Source organism: Atractosteus spatula, chromosome 19 (assembly GCF_055471065.1).
Source record: "Atractosteus spatula isolate fAtrSpa1 chromosome 19, fAtrSpa1.hap1, whole genome shotgun sequence".
Lineage (NCBI taxonomy): Eukaryota > Metazoa > Chordata > Actinopteri > Semionotiformes > Lepisosteidae > Atractosteus > Atractosteus spatula.
Window position 1 is genome coordinate 13781841 of NC_142724.1, and position 21667 is coordinate 13803507.

The window sequence follows — 21667 nt, forward strand, 5'->3', positions numbered from 1 at the left end:
GTGATCTCTTAACTGTGACTGGTGAAGAGCTCCTTGGAAGATTCAGGACTGCACCTGTGAACAACATGCTCCTGATTGGATTTGGGTTTTGGGTCCACTTCTGCAAAAAGGAAGAAAGCGTTATTTCAGTCTGTAAGGCAGAACCAGTAACAATAGGCAATACTGTTTAAAGAACTGTATTTAAGCAAAAAACAAAATGAGGACAGGAGGCACTTACTTGCACAAAAAGCTTTATGGGAATACAGAGCAAGTTGCCCAACCCTGTTATTGAATCCGAGACCTTGCTCAAGAAAAGGCTGAATGTGACCATGGGATTAATTAGCTACTATCTACTAGGTGGACAATATAGAACAGATGTTCTCCTTTCATTTGTAATCATTCTCATGCTCTTTAGATTGCATAATGTGCTTTTCTGGCTTCACACCTTGTCCAAAATCAGACCATGAGAGCACCCGTTTGGTCAAGGGTGAGCTGCCTGTGTGAGCTTCAGGATCTGTATTAAAATAATTCAGCCAAAAACAATGTAATCTGAAGATTGCACAACCTGACAAAATGACCAATTTACTATGAAAAACATTTTTTTAAATATTCAGTTATTAAAAAAAACTAGCAATCAAAAACCAACAGGTATATGGGTCGCTGGGACCAGGATTGGGAAACTACTGAGCTAAGGTGTCAAGAGTAGTTGAAAATAACAAGCTTAATAGCTCTTCCAGAGTGTCAAGAGTTAGAAAAGCAAGACAATGAAGACCAAGCGGAATCAGCAAATTAGTTTGGTCCACTGAATGCCAGTTGGGAAAACATACAAGGTACAATAGTGATTAAGCACTCATCTGATTTTTAGAGGTCTACCATCAAACATAGGTGTGATTGAGGTTACATTACAAGCAGAGGATTGAGACAGATTTAATCAGCCAGCAACCAAATGACAGCTATTTCACCCTCTTTGCAACCCAATCAAAAAATCTGTAGGTATGCTTCCACCTTCCATCATCAAGAACTGGCTGGGCATGAAACAGAAGGTTGTTGCAAATCCCAACTGTCCAGAACAGGAGACTTTGGATTGTTTCCCCAATGCTGATTCTAACTGCATCCACCACCAAATGGGACACACTCTTTCACTCAATGACTCAGAGATGTCCTGTTGTATACACCCCCACCTAAACACAAGAACTCCAAAACCAGAGTAATGTGGAAAAAAATGGATGTCTCCAGTACCTTTAGTTGAAATACAAAGACAGGCTAAAACAGTAAAAGATAAGCCTTGCTCCCTTCAGAGAAAGCTAAAGGAAGAATTCCCATCTAGGATGAAAGAGCCTAGTTTCAGGAGGAAAAAAAGACTTTGTCTTTCCCAGTGAGGGAACTACAGGTTAAGCTCCCAAAAAACATAATTATGACCTCACCACTTCAGCTTTCACAGTTTTCCAACCCTTCTTCTTTTGTTATGTGCAAGTCTGCCCTTAGCCTCTGCGTGGTGGACTTTTATAATGGTGCTCATTGGTCCACCTGGAACTCATTTCCTCTTCTGATAGCTGAGGATTCTGGACCTTGTAGTTTCCACACCGTTCTCATCACCATTTCTCTTAGCGGTCTGCTAGGAATATACCTGCTCTATTGGTTCCCCTCACTGTGTCTCAACGAATCAAGCACAAGTATACCGATTAAACACTAAAAAAATCACTATAAAGTTGTTGTTTTTTTGCAACAGTAAAGTTTAGAATGAAGATCCTCAGGGAAAACCTAAAATGATGTTTAACAATGATCTAAAATTAGTACTTCAGTCAGTGTACTCCTTGCAAGTGCTCAAATTCTTACCAATAGATAAAGACCAACAGTTTTTTGTTTTATGTCTATTTGATGAAGAATAGTTAAGAATTATGTGTATTGTATGATTTATACTGTAGTGTTATGTACCAATTGGGACAAATGTTCACTATACAGTTTGATCTCAGTCGATCACCATGACTTGTTGTCAGACTATAAATCAGACTTAGTATCAATTTGAATAGCATCTGTTAAAATGTATTTGTGTTAAAAGTTCTTTAAACAATTGTTTTTAGTGCTTATGTAGTAGCACTCTCCTTACCACACACTGATGAAATCACGGTGAGGTTGATCATTGCAGCACATGTGTTAATTTCTATCTTGTTAATATGGTTTCTGTTAACACGAAGAGGCTTTTGTTTTCATCTCGATTGGGAATTAAAGAAAGTTAGTTATATCAGAAAAAATAATCAACACATTTTGAGGACTCAGTGTTCTCTTATTATTTGGATGAACTGCTATCATTAATGTTTACATAGATCATTAACAGATTTACCAAACAACCTTGCATTTCAGTGGAAACAGCCTGTAAATCCTTAAGAATTAACACAACACTGAAAATGTGTGAATGAAAAGCACAAAGTTGCATTTTTGGAACATTAATATAATGATATTTGCAATGCACTAAACCTATTATTGCAGTAGATGAAGTAATATCCTGCAAACATGCAAAGGAAGAATAAAAATGTGAATCTGATGGAATATAGTGCTCTCTTTTCCATTCTTCCAAAAGCTCATTACTTTATTTCATCCCGACTTTCGTATCCAACATAGATCCTAACTACAATTAGAAAATAATTAATAAGACTTTGCATATTAATACTGACACTTAAGACTTTCGATAAAACAGCAATTTTATTCACATTTAAATAAAACTGTTTATTTGACAAATAATAAGAAAGATGGGACAGATAATAAGATGTGTGAGAGATTCCTTGCTCCTGGTCAGCACACAGCTGTGTGAGAGACTCCCTGCTCCTGGTCAGCACACAGCTGTGTGAGAGAGTCCCTGCTCCTGGTCAGCACACAGCTGTGTGAGAGACTCCCTGCTCCTGGTCAGCACACAGCTGTGTGAGAGACTCCCTGCTCCTGCTCAGCACACAGCTGTGTGAGAGACTCCCTGCTCCTGCTCAGCACACAGCTGTGTGAGAGACTCCCTGCTCCTGGTCAGCACACAGCTGTGTAAGAGAGTCCCTGCACCTGCTCAGCACACAGCAGTCCCTGTGGAGCTCACAGTGGAGTGGCACAGAGGAATGCCTCTCAGGCTCTGGGAGCTTGCAGATGTAATCTGAAGAAAAAATTAATGTCAATTAGACTGTGTGAAACCATATAATAGATTGTAATTAATTGGGAATTTATGGAAACAATTGAGGCACAATTCAGGGATGTTTAAAAATGTAAGTAAAACCAGAAAGTACTTGGAAAAGGAATTTTTAGTGATGACATTCAGAATTGGTCATTCTACAGTTAAAAGGATGTCCTCATCAGTTTTCCGATATTCAGCATGACTGGACCTGCTTATGAGTAGAAACCGAGTCTTCTAATGAAAACCAGGCGGCTGCTGTCAGCGGCGCTGCTGGATCAGTAGGTGGCGCTCTTCAGCTGGACCTGCATTTTTGTGCGGTAACAGGGGACACTGCGACCCCGAACCAAACGCCTTATCTACTTTGTCATTAAAGTTTCCAGTGCACTGTCCGTAAGAGTAGGAGATAAGACTGGCGTCCTTGAAGATGCCCCTGAATTAATCTGAAACAATTCAAGTGAAGCAAATCTTCACTTCCACAGATTATCTGACATGTGGTAGGGCTGCTGGTACAGAATAACTGCTGTGCATCACCCATATAGAGGCAGTGATATGGATCTCCTCCAACATGTTATTCGAAATTCTTTGGAATCCTTTGGGATGGGAAATACTATATACATGCAAATAATTATGATTATTACTAGGATAATAGATCAAAATGCATACAATCATATCTACATGTATGATAAAGGTTACTTGAATAGTCTTGTATACAGAATGGCTGACGCAGGTCATGCATGCTGCTAGAAATGAACACACAGTACTGTACCTTGACCAGCACATAGTCTCCTGGACTGATGGCTGCAGTGTAGGGGGAGGAGGGGTTTGTGGGAACTTCCTGCCGAGGGAAAATCACCTTCAGATTGCCCTCATTCCGCCCACACAGCTCTGTCGCAGACCTCTTACTCTCCTGCAGACACACAGCTGTCAAGTCCCTGGAGTGGCAACACACGCTAGACCTTTCTTAACACCTGCCTCATGTCTACCAGCACAGAAAAGTCCAACTATTCTACACGTTAGAGGGGAGCAAGCAGGAACTCACAGTGTTAAATGAACTTATTGTGTTTTTCAGACGAGATATTATGTTGCAAAGGGCAGCTGGAGTTCTTATGCATTTACATTTTCAGCCCTGGGCAGTTAGGTTTGCCAGCAACTGTATCTGTTTCTCAGATTAAGAAGACATGTTTCGCCTTTTCATCCAAACCTCAAAAACACAAAAGATTGAAACCGCTTAGAAAAACGAGTCTGTTTTGCAGCACCAATCTAAAGTGTAAATATCACTTTAAAACTTGTGCCCAATTAGTCTGCAAACGACAGTCATGACTGACGGAAAATTAAGGACCAGAGGAATCCTAGGCTGCCATGGAAAAGGCACAGATCCTCAACTGGTCCATCACTGTTTTATAGCTGTAGTGTGGAGCCATGAGTGAGATGCCTGCAGTACCCACCCCTTCCACCAGGACGAGCTGTGCACTCCTGATGAGTCCAGCATTCACTTTAGAGGCCTCCTCCCTGAATACTGTGATAAGCTCCTCTAGGCGGCGCTGTTTCACCTCCAATGGGACATCATCCTGGAGCCGATGGGAGGCATGGGTTTTCTGTAAGAGAGACAGGAAGCAGCCGACAGCCAGTGAGAGGCCACTGTCGTGTATTAACACCAGTCTGTGCCTATGGATACCTGTTCAGACCATTGGAAGTACAAATTCAACCCTCTACTGCCGACGTACCAGCCATGATCCAAAGAAATGCAGCTCTTTATCAGGAGAAGTGAAAAGTGAAAGGGACAGGTGTACCAGTGAGATTATAAAAACAACTCTGAAACAAATTTGTTACCGTGTCTTCTGACATCTAGATGGGACAGTATCTGCTAAGCAGGGGGTCACAGTGGAGTATGTTTAGATACAGAGAAAGACGCTGCCTTTGAGCTTGATTTTAAAATTCAAGGTCTGACATCCACAGACTTTCAGGTTTAAAATAGATGCTAAATGACAACACATTTAACCTCAAAACAAAGAGTACTGAAGTAAAATGAAGCAAAAAACTTAATGAACAAAATAACTTTAAGCTACAACATCCAGGACATCACTTGGCACTGGAGTAGGGGTTCCCACCACACTCTGGGCCTGGGGACCCCCCACACCTGCTAGTATTTCAGCCCAGCTGTGTCCTGTAACAAAACTGAACCCCTAACTGACCCAATAATGGGGTTAAATTTTAAGCTATTAACTACTTTGGGTTACTAAACCTTCTGGAAGTTACCTATTAAGTACTGGACTTCATAAGCAACTTAGGATTTCTTGATTTAGAGTACAAAATATAAACTTGCCGAAGTTCCTGCACTGGAGAACATGAGAAAGTTTACAAACGAGAGAAAGCCACTCTGCCACTTTAGCCATGCTCTACAGCATGTGCTGACACACAGCAAAAGGTCCTTTATGTGCAGTGTGTCTCTGTACGGTAGCTGGGCCAGAAAGAAGCCACACTGACAGAAGGCCCCAGCTCTCACCTGTCTCATGCTGTAGGCAAAGAGGAAGCCCACATTGTACCGCACGTCTCGCAGGAGGGACACAGTCTGCTGGTGATCTTCCTCAGTCTCCCCGCAGAATCCAGCAATGAAGTCGCTGCTCAGACTCACCTCTGAAACACCGCAGGGATGAGCTCAACACTGGGGCAACCGAGACAGTTCCAGGACCAACCCCCTCACCTACAGTATATCACCACCTTTCATCCCAACAGCACAGGACCAACAAAAAGACGCCATTCAGTCCAACTTACTCATTTGGTAATTTAGTATCAAAGTGGCTGGCTGTTTCTTGAAAGAGCTCAGAGTCTCAGTATCAGCCACCTGTCTGGATAGCCTATCCCAGACACCCACAACTCTACGCATGAAGAAGCTTTTCCTCCTCTCCAGCCTAAATAAATACACTTTGATCTCCTTTCCTGGCTCTCCATCTCCTTCATTCCAGACTGAAGAGATTTCACCCCTTGACCTTGTCTGCACATGATGATATCAAGATCTTTCTAAACAAATTTTGGCTGTTTAAAAAAAATGATCATCATGTAAGTATTCTGCAGTTGGAAATGATAATACTAAACTAAAAGTAAGACTAGTTGGTCTTTCAGTTTCCTGGTCCAACTGCATCCCTCTTTTTATTAACTGGTGCTAAACAGTATATTTGCAATTATCCAAACTGTGGGTACAACTCGCATGCTTTGTGAGAGTCTAAATACCTGAGCTGGAGCGTTCCAGGTGGCTTAAACAGTAAAGGTAGACCCAAACGTGGGCTGAGCTCTATGATCACGGGCTTGAGCTTGGGTCACGTGAAAAGCCAGCAGTACCTGAGATTCATACCTGGAATTATTCCACGTATGTGAGCCACCAGCTCCAGATACGCCTCTCTGGTGTAGCTGTAAATGGAAAACAGAAACACACAAACAACCCACCTTAATAGTTGGCTGAATGAGCAGAGCCTGACAGGGCAGAAAACTAAAGTCGCTAGAAGCCGCCCAGCTCAGACTGTGCACTACAAACGTGATCACAATTGCAATGAAAGTGAGCATAAAGTTCAAGTATTTCAGCACAAGTTAAACAGGAACTCAGTGGTGAAAATTTGACAAGTTACAAATTAAGCTAGCTGCTGCGCAATTTTGGAGGAGGGTATAGCTGGTTTCAGTTCCTATTATCGAACATTTCCTTTACTACTGCAAGAAATTTTTGCTAATAATATATTTCCCAGCTCCTTACTCCCCTGGGTCCTGGCCAAATTTCAAAGACCTTTACCAATCACAGCTTCCTAACAATCCCCATCTCTGAACTGGCTTCATCACTCTGTTCTCCTCCCCACTGAGAGCTGGTGGGTGTGTGGTGAGAGTTCTGGTGTACTATCGCTGCTGTTGCATCATCCAGGTGGGGCTGCACACTGGTGGTGGTGGAGGGGAGTCCCCATTACCTGTAAAGCACTTTGAGTGGAGTGTCCAGAAAAGCACTATATAAGTGTAAGCTATTATTATTATTACTATTATTACTCACACTCCTCCCAGGGGGACTCTATCCTCAAGGTTTTATAAGTCTCTTACAAATACCCACACCCCAATACCTAGTATAAGAGATATTTCAGCCCAGCCCTGTAATGTAACAAAGGGCTCAGAGTTTGACAAAAACAGCAGATACTATGGCCCTCATGCCCTGAGCCTGCTGCCCTGTGTGCGGCTCTTCATGTCACCTGCTCTTCCCCCTCCTTAGTGCGCTCTAAAGGCACACAGCTCGCCTCTCACCCTCGCCGCATGGCCTGCAGGACTCTGCTGCTGCCACTCTGGGCTGGCAGGTGGATCTGCTTGCAGATGTTGCCCCTCTCCTGGATGAGCTGGAGGACCTGCAGGACAGCAGGAGGACCTGCACATCAGTCTGACCTGTATCTGTGATCGAGATCAGCTATGCCTGACCCACTTTGTCAGTGAATATCCTACGGCGAAAAAATTTAGACATTCCAGCTGCTAAAGAACAAGTAAATTAAAATATGAATGCATCTCTGATTGCTTTAAGTATGCAATTAAATTAATACTTGTTAAATGCAGGGTTTACCTATGACTGACCTGTGAAAAAAACTCAATCTTACAGGAATAATACAGCACATCCGGTGTCCCCGTTGCCTCTAGAATGTATCCAAAAAGAACAGCTACATGTCTCTGATGCTCTGGCACTAACAACACTGATTCACAGACACTTAGCCTGCTCCTGTGCTTGTTAGTCCAAAATGCTATGATCAGTACAGATAACTGGAGGCCCCCACTAGGTGTCACTATGCACTTTCTTTTGAAATGCCAGTTCACACATGATGAACTTTTTTTGAATATGCTGCAATGTTTTTTAACAAAAAAAATTAACAAACAAGAAGATACTAAACCTATTGAGATTGGAAATGGATCAGAAACTGTATTAACAAAGCAAAGAATGCTGTAGTGAAGCAGTAAATCCTTTGGCTCGATTCCTGTTCATTTTTGTGCTTTTACAACAGGTCTAATTGCAGTGTGCACTATATATATATGTATATATACTTATTATGCTTATATATATTAGGTGGTGCGGTGGCTAAGGATCTGCACCTGTGGCTGGAAGGTTGCCGGTTCATATCCCGCGGCCGGCTGAAGAATCCTACTCTGTTGGGCCCCTGAGCAAGGCCCTGAACCCCAGCTGCTCCAGGGGTGCTGTATAATTGGCTGACCCTGCACTCTGACCCCAAGCTTCTCTCCCTGTCTGTGTGTCTCATGGAGAGCAAGCTGGGGTCTGCGAAAAGACGAATTCCTAATGCAAGAAATTGTACAGGGCTAATAAAGTGATGTTAAATGCTAATTATGCAGAGAGCTGCTCTGCACTCCAATGGGTATTCTTGGTTAAATAGTGGTAAACCACTAAACATGATTATAACATACTGTATATTATACGATATCATCTCTGCTCTGTGCGGCAGTGCGAAGTGATTCTGCACCTCGTCAGGAAAGTCCTTGGGGTGCGGGGAGGTGAAGCGGACCCTCATCTCGGGGTCCACCAGGGAGACCCTGTCCAGCAGGTCGGCGAAGCGCAGGCCTCCCTGCTTGTCCCGGTACAGCGTGCTGAAGCCGCGGCTCCGCCTCGTGGGCTCGGCGCCGCCAAGCTGCTGCACCGACGTGTCCCTGTAGCTGTTCACGTTCTGGCCGAGCAGAGTCACCTCCCTCACCCCCTGGGAGAGCACAGAGCCAGTCAGGCCACCGCGGGACTCTGCCTCCTGAGACAGATTCCTCCTGCTGAAAAACTAAAGATCGGCCACTGGACAACGTGCAGAACTTCAGAGCGGAGTCTGAATGCATTCCATACAACGCAAAACAAATCTACATTTGCTTAGTTCTCAACACACCCCCTCTTTGATTATCAAGGCAAATGGCTTTCTTATAGCTACGTTTCACAACATAACACCATGTAAAATCATGCAAATCACTGTTTTTCTTTCTATTCTTATTCTCCACATCACTTCCACACATTATCAGCATTGCCAGATATGTCAGAAGAAGCACCAGGCTTCTCAATGCAGAATAAAAACTGTCCTTCGTAACGTTTTGGAAATAAGACCGAGATTAAAACAACCCAACACCGAACAAACGCGAATTGCAGGAACGCCCCAGGACTGAGAGAAACTAGAGGAGGCCTCGGAGTTGGCTATAGCTCCGTCATCCAGTGCAGGGCTTCTGGTCCAGGTCTTGAGCAAGGACTGTCCAGCACTTGGGCTTCCTACGGACTGCCCTGCTGCACTGCGCTGTTGGCAGGATGTCTGATCACACCCCTGCCTGACGGGCACAGCACCCAAAGTGCTTAGACCGCCCCCCCCCCCCTGCCCCGGGCAGCGCGACCGGAGCTCACCTGGTCCGAGAGCAGCCGCACCTCCTCCAGGATGGAGGCGATGGGCCGGCTCCTCTCCCGGCCCCGCGTGAAAGGGACGATGCAGTAGCTGCACATGTTGTCACAGCCGCGCATGACGGAGCTGGGGGAAGAAAGACACGAGCCGCTGGGATTTACGGGAAGAACCAGTCTCCCCCCCCCCCACAGCGAGCACCTCCCTCTCACTGGAGACCAGGGTTTGTCGCAGAAAAGAAACACCCTTCATCTCTCTTCAAAGCTGAATTTAGGTCATTATTTGGATGGCACTTGGAAAACTGATACACTAAAAATATCTGAAAAGTAAACCTACGTTATGTATCCTTAGACTTTTTATTCTAGAATTCCACTCACAACCTGTAGGCCAGCAGCCTGCAACTCACAACTAACAGCCCACTGAAGCTCAGCAGGTGTGAGCCTGGTCAGTACCTGGATGGGAGACCTCCTGGGAAAAACTAAGGCTGCTGCTGGAAGAGGTGTTAGTGAGGCCAGCGGGGGGCGCTCACCCTGTGGTCTGAGTGGGTCCTAATGCCCCAGTATAGGGAAGGGGGCACTATACTGTAAAAAGGCGCTCTTCTTTGGATGAGATGTAAAACTGAGGTCCTGACTCTCTGTGGTCATTAAAAATCCCAGGGCGTTTCTCGAAAAGAGTAGGGGTGTAACCCCGGCATCCTGGCCAAATTTCCCCCTGGCCTTTACCAATCATGGCCTCCTAATAATCCCCATCTCTGAACTGGCCTCATCACTCTGCTCTCCTCCCCACTAATAGCTGGTGTGTGGTGAGCGTACTGGTGCACTATGGCTCATCATCCAGGTGGGGCTGCACACTGGAGGTGGTGGAGGGGGATCCCCGTTACCTGTAAAGTGTTTTGAACGGAGTGTCCAGAAAAGCGCTATATAAGTGTAAGGATTACAGTATATAAATTCCATTAGGGTAACCTACAGTACAGTAGTACAATTATTATAAGTAGACAAGTATTCCAATACAAAGCAGACAACATTGCAGAGCGCCTACCGTCTCCCACAGAAGGAAAACACGAGCTGTTTAAGTGGAGCTCAGACACAGGCATGGCAGCCGGCGCTGCCTGACTCACACAAAGGCGCTGTGACCCTGGGGGGTGCGGTGGACAGGCATGACGTCGGCGTAGGTCTCTTCCAGCGACAGGAGGACGTTGCTGGCCCGCAGGCCGCCCTGGGCCACGGACAGCAGGTGGGGCAGGTCGCGGTAGGCATCGGGCCCCGCCAGGACATCCACGAGCTTCTCGCGCTCCAGCAGCTCCGTCTTCAGCCTCTCCGCCATGCACCCTGGGCACAGACAGCCCCCCCCCACCGTGAGCGACGGCCCGCACAAGTGGGGAGACAGCACAGGGGGGGGTCCAGAAAGTCACCCCCAGACTGATTACACAACGCAGGAGGATTCTTGGACAGAGGGGAGGACAAACAGCTGCAAATCAGAGCTTGAAAAGCTTCAGGAGTCTTAGGACTGATCTAAAACCACCTTGGATGGCTTATTTCTGAGAGCTCTCAGCCCTGCCCAGTAAATAAAAGCAACATTCAGCCAGCAGTTCAGTCAAGAACCTCAGTCACGCAATTCAAGGTGAGCTCTCCAACATTTTGTCAAAACAGATTTGGGAAGACAACTTTAAGGACATTCTGCAACTTCAACTCATTTTTCACTGTCATAATGGATGCTGGATACCACTCAAGATTTTTAAAGGGGAGTGGGGGGGAAGCCTACAACTAATGTGGGAATCAATGCATCGTTTGCAGGATTAGAGGAAAGTTCGGGTCGATCTGCAAGCGAATGTAAGAAAGCAATCCTTGAATGTACAGAAGTTCTAGTTTAGAAATAGAAGATTGCCTCACACAAAGTCTGTATGATACAGGATAAGGAGCAGATGTGTCAGTGTATCAATGCATGTGTTAAGGTTGGGTCACCCAATCTGCACCAGGCTCTAGTGACTATTGCACCCCTCGTATTTGGTTTAAAAGGTAAACTCTGTAGCCTGTAATACGCACAACAGTCTCCCAGCTCTTGCTCTTACAGGTGTAATGGACATTCACCTAAAACACCAAGTTTGAGAGGACTTCGCGTTTTGGGTCGCTTCTGTTTGAGAGCGGTGAGCTGCCTCAGTCTGTTCCAGATGGTCTGTTCAGCTTTTTCCCTGAAAACACCAAGCAGAGACCACAGAGAACTTCACTGGGGCTGAAACACACTGGCAAGCACATTCTGAAACTGTAAATCCAGGCATAAAAACAAGCAGGGCTAAAACTGTAGGCATTTAATACACGTTAATACACTGATTACAATCCTGTGAAAAATTGGGATTCAGATCCAGTCTTATTCATTTCAACCAATATATTGTATAAATTCTAAAGGCAAATGTCTTCACAGTACCTGACAGAGCATGTGACGAGTAAGATCACATCAGCCTGTAAAAGGAAAAGATGATTAGAAAAAGCCAAAAGAATTGGAGGTTTAGAGTAAACCTACATTCTAACACAAAGAAGGGTTTTTTAATGCGATCCCATGGGTATTACGGCTTTACAATACCTTACATTACACCAGTTTTCCTATGCGGTAAATAAGGAGAACAACATTAGGGAGTTTACAGTAATCCCATGCTGTCAGAATCAGGGAATTCTATGTTTTAGACATAAAATTCCTTGTGGTCCCTGATCCTTGGCATTTGTGCCTAAAACAGTTTCTTTGATCTCATTCTCCTTTATCCCCCACACACCTGGAGGTAAATCAGATGCATGACAAACAGGCGTGAGCCCCCTTCTAATCCTGCAGGAGTGGTCAAGATGCAGTGGGGAGGAATGACCACAATGACTGCAGCCAAGAGATGGTACCACACCAGCTTACTGCAGGCTGGAGACTGAGGACTCTCTGTTGGATTCTATCTGGAAGTAGGAATCTACTGGCTTCGTAACGGAACTGACTTGATATCGACCCGACAGAGATGTTATCCAGGTATGACGGCCACACTAAAGCATTTACCTGAGATGGGTCTTTGGTGCGCAGATACCCTCTTCGCTGCAGAATGGACCAGGCAATCTCAGTGTCACTGACATTCATCTGACAACCGTAGGTCTCGAAGTACACTGGGAAAGCCCATCAGTCAGGACGAATGGAATGACCAACCAGAAAGCAGGCAGGGGAAAAATGAACAGAACTAAGCCACACATAGAGGTTACAATAATTACAGGTGTGAGCGAGAGAGGAAAAACTGGGGGGACATTTTTGGTTCAGTTTTTCCTCTCTCGAACAGCCAAGACATTGTGTTTTTATTCTTTGCCTTTCACAATGGAGTAAACCTTTACCTATTCCTTTGAGGCCTGCGCTGGCTGACGCGGCTCCCTGCTCAAAAGATATTACATTCAGCCCTGCATTGTAAAAAGGACTTAAAAGACAAAGAGAACGTGAATAAAATGCAATTGTAAATGACACAAACGGTTCCGTTTTAGAGAGGCAGACCAAAGTGAAAATATCCCAGAAGTAAAAGAAAAATCCCAGAACTCTGCGATACCTCTTTTACCTTGAGGCTGGAATTGCAGTCCTTAAACTTGCCCTTCTCGCTTTGTCGTCAAGACACTCACCTTTCCTGCCATCCCCACTGAGAGAGGCTTCAGGAAAATAACTGTGCGTGTCCTCCACATCTGCCTGCGGGAGCTGGGGATCCTTCTTCTTCTCAGCAGAAGCACGTTTCAGGAAATCAGGAAATCCAGGACCGGTCGCCAATCTGTTTCTGAATTCCCGGCCACTGGTGTCCTGTCCTTCTACCGTAACTGAGAGGGGGGGTTTTATACAATAGTTGTGCTGGAGGGGCAGTTCTGCAAGGCGGCGATGCCCCCGGAGCAACAGCGGTCTTAAAAAAGTGCTAATGGTCATGTCTTACTGTTCTTTTCAAAACAGGATAATGCCCCCCCCCCAAAAAAAAAACCTTCTCAGTTTTTTGATAAAAGTAACGTGTTCAGCAACATGAAAAATTAAAACGAAGCGCTGCCAGGACCATCACACTTCAAATAAGATACCCCGCTATACAGTATTGCGTACCAAGTGTAAACGAAAAGATGCACTCTTTCAGTATTCAATCGGTTGGATATTCTAAGGTGTAGTATTTACTCAGAAAAAAACAGTTTAATAGTACAATTCAAGCAAACAATTTTAGACATTTTTCTCCAATCAATGATTATCACCAACACATTACATTAACGTAATTAATAAGCGCTTTTTGAAGTCACCTTTAAAGGTGCTATATAAAATAAAGTGTATTATTATTAATGCTGTTTTATCATTATAATACGTTGTTCAGTCATTGCAGGTCACAAACGGCATATTTTTATTCTTAAAGCTAAACACAAACTAATGGTAAGTCTCCTAGTGATAACATTGCCTCGGTTTATTCAGTTAATCACAAACCCCCCTTCTTCCCCACATTGCCTAACTCTGAAGAACAAGTCCGACTCTTCAGAAGTCCCCGCGGAAACAATAGCGATGATTTGCAGTGCCTGTCTGGAACGGCCCCCCCCATCGCACAACGTTCCGGTGAAGCGCTCGGTGGTGCGAGGTTAGGTGTTGTACACTCTTAAGTACCTTACTGTTGTCATTTTAAACACTCCATTTAAAATATAAAAGTGAATATTTTTGTTCAACATCAAATTTTAATTAATTTTGTTTTACCAAGAAAAATAAATTTCCTGTTTTAAGCTTCAATCTTCATATTTGGAATCCATTTAGTTCCCTTTTTTATTGAAACAATACTGCTCCCTCTAGATGCTTAGTTTGTCAAATAACTTGTGCATATCTTTTTTCCCTCTAGGATTATCTGATGGTATAAATAGCATGTGTCCTAGATCAGTTTGTCATTCTTACACCTGTGTTGTATTCTCTCTGCACTGATTTACTGTACTATAAAATACGATCTGTTTTTCAAGATTGTACTTTTAATGTGCAGGACTTAATATCTTATTGTTAACCTGCAAAGCATTATGAAAACCTGCTCCCGCGTATTTAAGGGGTCTTTTCAAACGTGATACTCTCTGTTCTTGCACTACATGACCGTGCTGTGTGTGCCTCAAACTAGATCATGAACTGAGACTTCTGCCTTTTCTATCTGTGAACATATACGCAATACGTTGAGTAGGTTTATGTCCATATAAAACTCTTGAGTGTAGAAATATTTAAATCTCCACTTTTTTTGCTTAAGCTTAGAAAACTAATTGTTTTAATATTTTCTACCTTTCGAGTTTAGTTTTGTTTGGAATTTGTGTTCTAATGTAATGTTCGGGCAGTGCTTTGAAATGCAGTACAGTACACGACAAGGTGCTTTATAAATAGAATGTATTCACTGGAAATATTTTATTTTCTTTCAGGCCAGTTCGACATATATCCAAACAAAACGACACCACCAAGGCAATGTCAGCTTCATTTTACCATGGCAAATAAAACGTACATTGTTAAATATTCAGTGCTTGCAAAAATGGAATAAAATATTAACAAATGTGAGAGGACTCTCTATGATATAGTTGACAATGAGGCTACTTATGAAAAAGTGTTTATGTTGACACATTATGTGCATATTCTAGATAATTCAGAGAAGGAATAAAAAAGCAAACAAAATGTTAGAATATAAGGTCCGAATTGTTGAATGTCATGTTGAAATTGTATAATATACTAGCAAGACCTCATTTTAGAATTTTGTTTACAGTTGTGGTCACGGTGAACAGAGGCAACATGATTCAGCTGAAGTTCCTCAGAATAAACAGTGAAACACCATAAGATACAAGTGAAAACTACGTGGAAGTGTGTTTAAAACTGAGAGGAAGAGACACGTCTTTACACAAGAGTAATGGCAGTCGGCAAGTCATGTTGTTGAAGCTGATACCTTCAAGAAATGGCTGGACAAGATCCTTGGATCAATAAGTAACTAACTGCTAAGCAGGCTAGATAAGATGAATTCTTACACTTATATAGCGCTTTTCTAGACACTCCACTCAAAGCGCTTTACAGCACCAGTGTGCAGCCCCCACCTGGATGATGTGGGGGCTGTGCCAGTACTCTCACCACACACCAGTTATTAGTGGGGAGGAGAACAGAGTGATGAAGATGGGGATTATTAGGAGGCCATGGTGAGAGCCAATGGAAAATTTGGCCAGGACACTGGGGTTACACCCCTGCTCTTTTCAAGAGACACCCTGGGATTTTTAATGACTACAGAGAGTCAGGACCTCAGTTTTACATCTCATCCAAAGGACAGTGCCTTTTTACATTATAGTGTCCCCATCACTATACTGGGGCATTAAGACCCACATAGACCACAGGGTGAGCACCCCCTGCTGGCCCCACTAACACCTCTTCCAGCAGCAACCTTAGTTTTTTCCCAGGAGGTCTCCCATCCAGGTACTGACCAGGATCACACCTGTTTAGCTTCAGTGGGTTGCTAGTTGTGAGTTTCAGGGTGATATAGCTGCTGGCTCTAAAATATCTTCCTTTTGTTTGCAAATATTCTTGTATTCTTAAATTGTTTTTTTATTGGAATCCTTTACCAATGAAACCCAATAATGTATGTCAGAAAAAAAGGAATTTGTAACGTATTGCATCATGTAAATGCACTATGTCCTTTCTAAACATCTCCCAGCTATGAGTATGACATGGGTTCTGAAGTTCTCCGTGGTGGGATGGTACAGGTAATTGAATGAATAAGGTAGCTGTGATGTCACCCTGCTGTGTCTTCACTGGCTGGTGTAAAAAGAGGCAGTGGAGAGGGAGATGTCAGATCCCTCCAGTTAAATGCAGCTGGAGCTCCAGTCCCAAACTCAGACCACTGTCAGTATTATCTTGAGCCCCTCCTGGCTCGGAGGCTGGAGAGGATGAAAAGAAGCTTCACATCACAAAGTGCAACAGAGTGATCTTTCCTCTCAACACGGGACAGCACAGAGCGAGCTGAGAGCAGTTCACAACATCAACTTCTACCACGGTATGTAACATCGGAAACAGATTTTAAATGTGTTTTCGTGTTAATTCTTTGTTTGCAGTCGCAGTTAATTTGGCTAATATCGATTCCTCCACAACAGTATGTTCTCTGTGAAGTAGAACACTTTCCTTCTCTGTTTTCTTGTAATCAGGATTTTTATATTGCTGAAAGGTAAGGAATATATACTTGATACGTTTGATATCTAATGGAAATTATGATTCAGTTTCACATCAGTGTTTCTGCTCTTCTATAAAGAAAAGATTTGAAAGAAGCTAGCTGTTCGTTTTTATTTGTCTTGAAAGGGTAAATACGGATCAAAATGCAAAAAAAAATCATTTAAAAGTCCATTTTCTCGTCATACTGTCAGGCTCGCAGTCTTTTTTGTGGAAGGCATAATGCTCTGACTCAATCTGTCTTCACCTGTTGACAGAGAGCTAACTGGTAGATCTGTCAGGGTCTCTATCTAACAGTATGTAAAATATTTAAAGATCAAAAGCTGAATTTGGTATACTTTATTGTAATGTGCATTTTGCACTACGTGCTTTAACTTTAAATGAGCTTTAAGGAGTTAGACTCGTATTCATCTGTGCAAACAGGGGAGATCAGTATACACAGGCAAGAAACATTTACCTTAATGATCCATTTACTGGTATTTTAGCACAGAAACCAAAGGTAGCACCTGTGTAGAAAGAACCCTCAGAGTGAGCAAATTTGTCCTATTTGCTAGATGTACAACACCTTAATAATGCTCAATACTTCAATCCCCAAAAATTCAAGTTTGCTTCAATGATCCAAGACAAAAACAACCAAGAAAGAAAGAAACCTGTTCCACATTTGGAGTTCTGAGCAGCGATGGCAGGACTCTAGTCCTTTCTGACCTTTGTTTCAGTGTCGCGTCGGGTGCCTGTACTCCTCTGTGTTCTACACAGAAGAGCCCACGATGGTGGAGAGAAGCACACTGCTGGTACTCTGCTGCCTGGCCATGCAAGCAGCTGGCTCTTCCTGCCTGTATCCTGGCCTGAGGTCAGTCCTGAGTGACAGTGGGGTGAGGTATCGTGTGCTTGTGTGTGAGCTGGGAAAGTGCTGCACTGTCCAAATACACAATGCAATGTAAGTAAATAATTGTAGGGTAGGCATGAAATAAGCCAATACTGGTTCAATAGGACAGTACTGCAGTCAAAATTCAACTGTTCTGTCGTATAACACTTCATAATTTAATATTTTACTTTTTTGATGTTTATATAAAGGAAGACCAAGGCATGGTGGCACAGTGGTGAGCACAGCTGCCTCCCATGATTGGGGCCCTGTGTCCAATTCCTGGGGTGCTATCTGCTTGGAGTTGGCGTGTTCTCCCCGTGATCACATGGGTTTCCTCCCACAGGCCAAAGACTTACTAATAGGCTAACAGGATTCTGAGAATAGTGGTCCCAGGGTGAGTGTGTGCAGTCTGTGTCTGTGTGCGCCCTGCAATGAACTGGCTTCCTATAACCCACATTGCACAAATTGCATGGTGGGACAGGCTCTGGCTCCTCCACAACCCAGAATTGGATAAAGCCAGGACTTCCTGGATGGATGACCAGTAAAGAAGGCGAAAACAGAGATTCAGACCTTTGAGATATAATTTATGAATACATTTTGCAATCCAGTTCACGTATTGACTGGTAGTGGGCAGTAAGCGATTCTCTGTGAAATGGTTAATAGTTTAATTCGTTCTAGCAAGTAATTACACTTGCTTTCCATTAGAAAGTCCTGTTGGGTTTACATTTCCCCTGATACAGTTCTTCCTAAAATAGAATCAGTAACATTTTCCCTCTACTCCACAGATATCTTTTAACTGAAAAAGGCAGCTGAAGTGAAACCTTTGTGTGGTTGGGAATCCTCAGGAGAGGGATGAGTAGTTAGAAAACCTTTCCCCTGCTCCTCCACTCAGCCTGTGACTGCAATTACAGCCTTCTCTCACTAATCGAAAGTGTAGCTTCTTAATAGGTGATTGCTCTGATGCTAGTTTTGCTACTTTATCGGAAACGTACCCTTAAGGCTATTTTATGGTCCAAACCATAATTCTGGGCAAAAGAATATCGTGACTTCAGCTTTATGCAGTTCACTAGGTGGAGCAGGTCTGCATCAGTATTTAAGAGAAAATGCGTTCCAATCTGGTTTTCACATCTAATCTTGATTATATTTCACATGTTTCTTGGAATGTAAATTTAAAGTTACTTTTCTGTAGATGAGACACAAATGGATCTACTAGATGTATTTCAGTGCAGTGTTACTAGGCTATGATGAATTCTGGTTAGCAATAACAACTGCAACAACTGTCCTTTTCCATTTAATATTATAGAATATTATAGCCTTGAAGCCTAAATTGTTCTAAGAGCACTCTGACAGACATGGCAACGAGTACCAGGTGCATGATAGAGACAAAGGTGTCATCTCACAAGAGTACCGAGTCATCACTGGACGAGACTGTTCTACAGACACACTGCAGAATGCAGGGCTTTACTCAGTATGTCGGCGGTAGCTCTCGCGTTTTGTGATGCTAATGCTGCCCGGATATAAACTATGTCTATTGTCTCTTTGTTCACCGGGGTGTGAACTGTTCCCATTGTCCAGTTGTTCCAACTTTTGAGAGCCATTTTCTAGCCACGTCAGCATAAGTGTAGCTTTGTGTGTTATTTTGTGAAGAGGCTTCAACAAGGTCAACAGCGCTCTGTTGTTCTGAGGTGTACAGCAATAGAAGCTCAAGGGCACAAGAGCATCTCCTCTGTTGAGCAGATAAGGGAACTGCTAGAGTTCATGCATGTAAATTTGAGCAGTTTCAACCAGTTGGTTGCTTGAGTTCATTACCTTGGGTGGCAGTACTACAGTTCAGCCATTTTGCACTGATGGAGACCACAGACTACAGCGTTTTGGATTTGATCAGTTCAGCTGCAGAGAAAGTGCCAGCAGTAGGTTCACAGCACCTGTCCTTCTGTGTTGTGATCCAAGTTGTAATACCCATCTTTAAATCCTTAACATTCCTTAACCCCTAACAGTCCCGGTTTTTTAGACTGGTTTTAAATCAGTATTGCAAAATTTTCCAAATGCCTAATTAAGCACAAAATCAAGAATTTTGTGAAAACCGCTGGTCTCACCACAGGCGAGAGTCCGTGCGAATATCAACATGAAGTGGTCCTTCCTGCTCACTAGTCACTGTATTGACTAATATAACATGATGTATGAGCCAATGAGTACAGGTTGTGCAGCAGACATTTCAGCACAGAAATGTTCGAACCTGATCTGCATGCAGAGTTAACAAATAGTAATAATTCCTTACACTTATACAGCGTTTCTGGATAGTCCACTCAAAGCACTTTACAGGTAATGGGGATCCCCTTCGCCACCTCCAGTGTGCAGCCACACCTGAATGATGTGACACCAGTTCGCTCACCACACACCAGGTATCAGTGGGGAAGAAAACAGAAGCCAATTCAGTAGTATTTTCTAGTTTTAAAGGAGTATTTGTCAGCAAAACCATCACAAAGTCGAGAGCAATCTTTCTATTGGGTTAACGGAGACGTATTCACAAGTGTGTTTACAATGTAATAGGGCCTCTTCACCTCACCAGAAGTTCACACGCGCATACCAGGAAATTTAGTCTATTGTGCGATTTAAATTGGAGGTTTGTTACATGTTACTGTTTACATTTTAGTTTCATTGTGGTTTGAAATGCACTCATCAATGCCGAAATAGAAAAATAGCGTTGCAGTTCCCCTTTAAATCCTTAAATTCGTCCTTATATTAGATTTGTGACATAACATAACCTGGAAGAATGACAATTGCGCACATGAGGAAATTGCTTCCAAGCACATTTGGTGTCTGTTTCAGATTTGGCCAGAAGGGCTCCAGCTCCTTCACCCCGATGAGCTCCTCTGGTGAAAACGGCAGCCGGCTGCCCTGTGGCACTGCCCCGCAGAGGGATGGCGCAGAAAAGCGGTCAGTAGACTCCTGAGCCAACCCTGTTCTTATCCTGCATGACAAAGCATGTGAAACCAGCTTGTAACCGGTTAACAGAAATAGATTATTATACTGAATGTGGGGAAACTGTAATTGGAGGCTTAATGTGTATGCCGGCTGCAACTGAGCTTCAGCTTGAAGCACGTTAACAGCTGCGGCACTCTGTCTGTCTCAGAACAGGGAGGCATGCTGATGCCATCTTCACAAACAGCTACAGGAAAGTTTTGGGACAATTATCTGCCAGGAGGTTTCTTCAGACCATCATGGGAAAACGGCTGAGGTAAGTGTGAAATAATGCGCCTCATTTGGGCTTTTCCGATAAATGGCTCACATGGGTGTCTCGCTTGTGTTCGAAGCCAGTGGGGAGCAGAGGTGGAGAACGCAGCCAAACGGCAGACGAGCGTTTTTACAGACACCTACCGGCAGGACCTTACTGCCGTTCAGCACTACAGGAGGCAGCTGGGTGCGGTCGGCCCCAGGTAACTCCTCCACTTCAACTGTTCTAGAGATCAATCGGACCCAATTTCATACTCTGTGTATGCTTTACATTTTATAACCCTGAGAGATGTTTTAATCAATCAATGTAGTAATTCAGGAAAACTAGATTTTAGTAGGTAAAATAGGTACTTTGATTTCCCTCAACTTCTGTGAAAGCTTTTATAAACTGTTTTTTTTCCAGACCATCCCCTTATTAAAATGGTCAGCTTCAGCCTTACCAGTTCTAAGGTCACTTTAACAGAACCTTTCTATTCTGCCTGAAATAGGCGTTGCTGCTGTCAATGTTGAAGCCTCAATCAAACCTAATTTCCCGAAAGATGCGTCAAGGATTTTGCTTCCACAATTTAAAATCAATGCAGGTTTCAAATGATGTTTGAAACAAAGAAATCAATGACAGACACGTCTCCGTCCCCAGAAAGCAAGCCGCTCTCTGTCTAAGAGCAATGCTGACACTGTATGTCTCTGCAGAATTCATGGCCAGACGGGGCACTGAGGACCACAGGAAGACCTGTCAGGACCACACAGCAGCTCCTTCGTTTTTAAATCACTCAACAGAAAATTAAAAAGTAGCATCGAATTTGGGAACAATCTGCCTTCACTCAGCTTAGAAAGACAGTACGCTTCACAAACGAAAAATGAAACTCAATTGATAAAAGGAGC

The 21667-nt window shown here is 43.5% G+C and overlaps 2 protein-coding genes across 3 annotated transcripts; one reads left to right on the plus strand and one right to left on the minus strand.

Annotated features, from left to right (window-relative positions):
- Window positions 1-2660: 2660 nt before the first annotated feature.
- Window positions 2661-13988, minus strand: cdk5rap1 (CDK5RAP1 mitochondrial tRNA methylthiotransferase). Of its 2 annotated transcripts, none has more exons than XM_088937557.1 (13): window positions 13137-13988; window positions 12538-12641; window positions 11932-11966; window positions 11598-11698; window positions 10628-10838; window positions 9519-9639; window positions 8614-8844; window positions 7403-7500; window positions 6480-6535; window positions 5634-5764; window positions 4576-4725; window positions 3897-4037; window positions 2661-3112 (listed from the first exon to the last, which is right to left on the minus strand). In XM_088937557.1, the coding sequence occupies exons 1-13, from the start codon at window positions 13426-13428 to the stop codon at window positions 3029-3031; spliced, it is 1755 nt and encodes a 584-aa protein (XP_088793683.1). In that variant the 5' UTR covers window positions 13429-13988; the 3' UTR covers window positions 2661-3028. The 2 variants fall into 2 exon arrangements, with proteins under 2 accessions (XP_088793683.1, XP_088793684.1); XM_088937558.1 differs by having other exon boundaries at window positions 2903-3112; window positions 3897-3965.
- Window positions 13989-17453: 3465 nt separating this feature from the next.
- ghrh (growth hormone releasing hormone) lies at window positions 17454-20992 on the plus strand. The gene is made up of 4 exons (XM_088937251.1): window positions 17454-17536; window positions 20381-20488; window positions 20685-20789; window positions 20866-20992. The coding sequence occupies exons 1-4, from the start codon at window positions 17454-17456 to the stop codon at window positions 20990-20992; spliced, it is 423 nt and encodes a 140-aa protein (XP_088793377.1).
- Window positions 20993-21667: the final 675 nt, after the last annotated feature.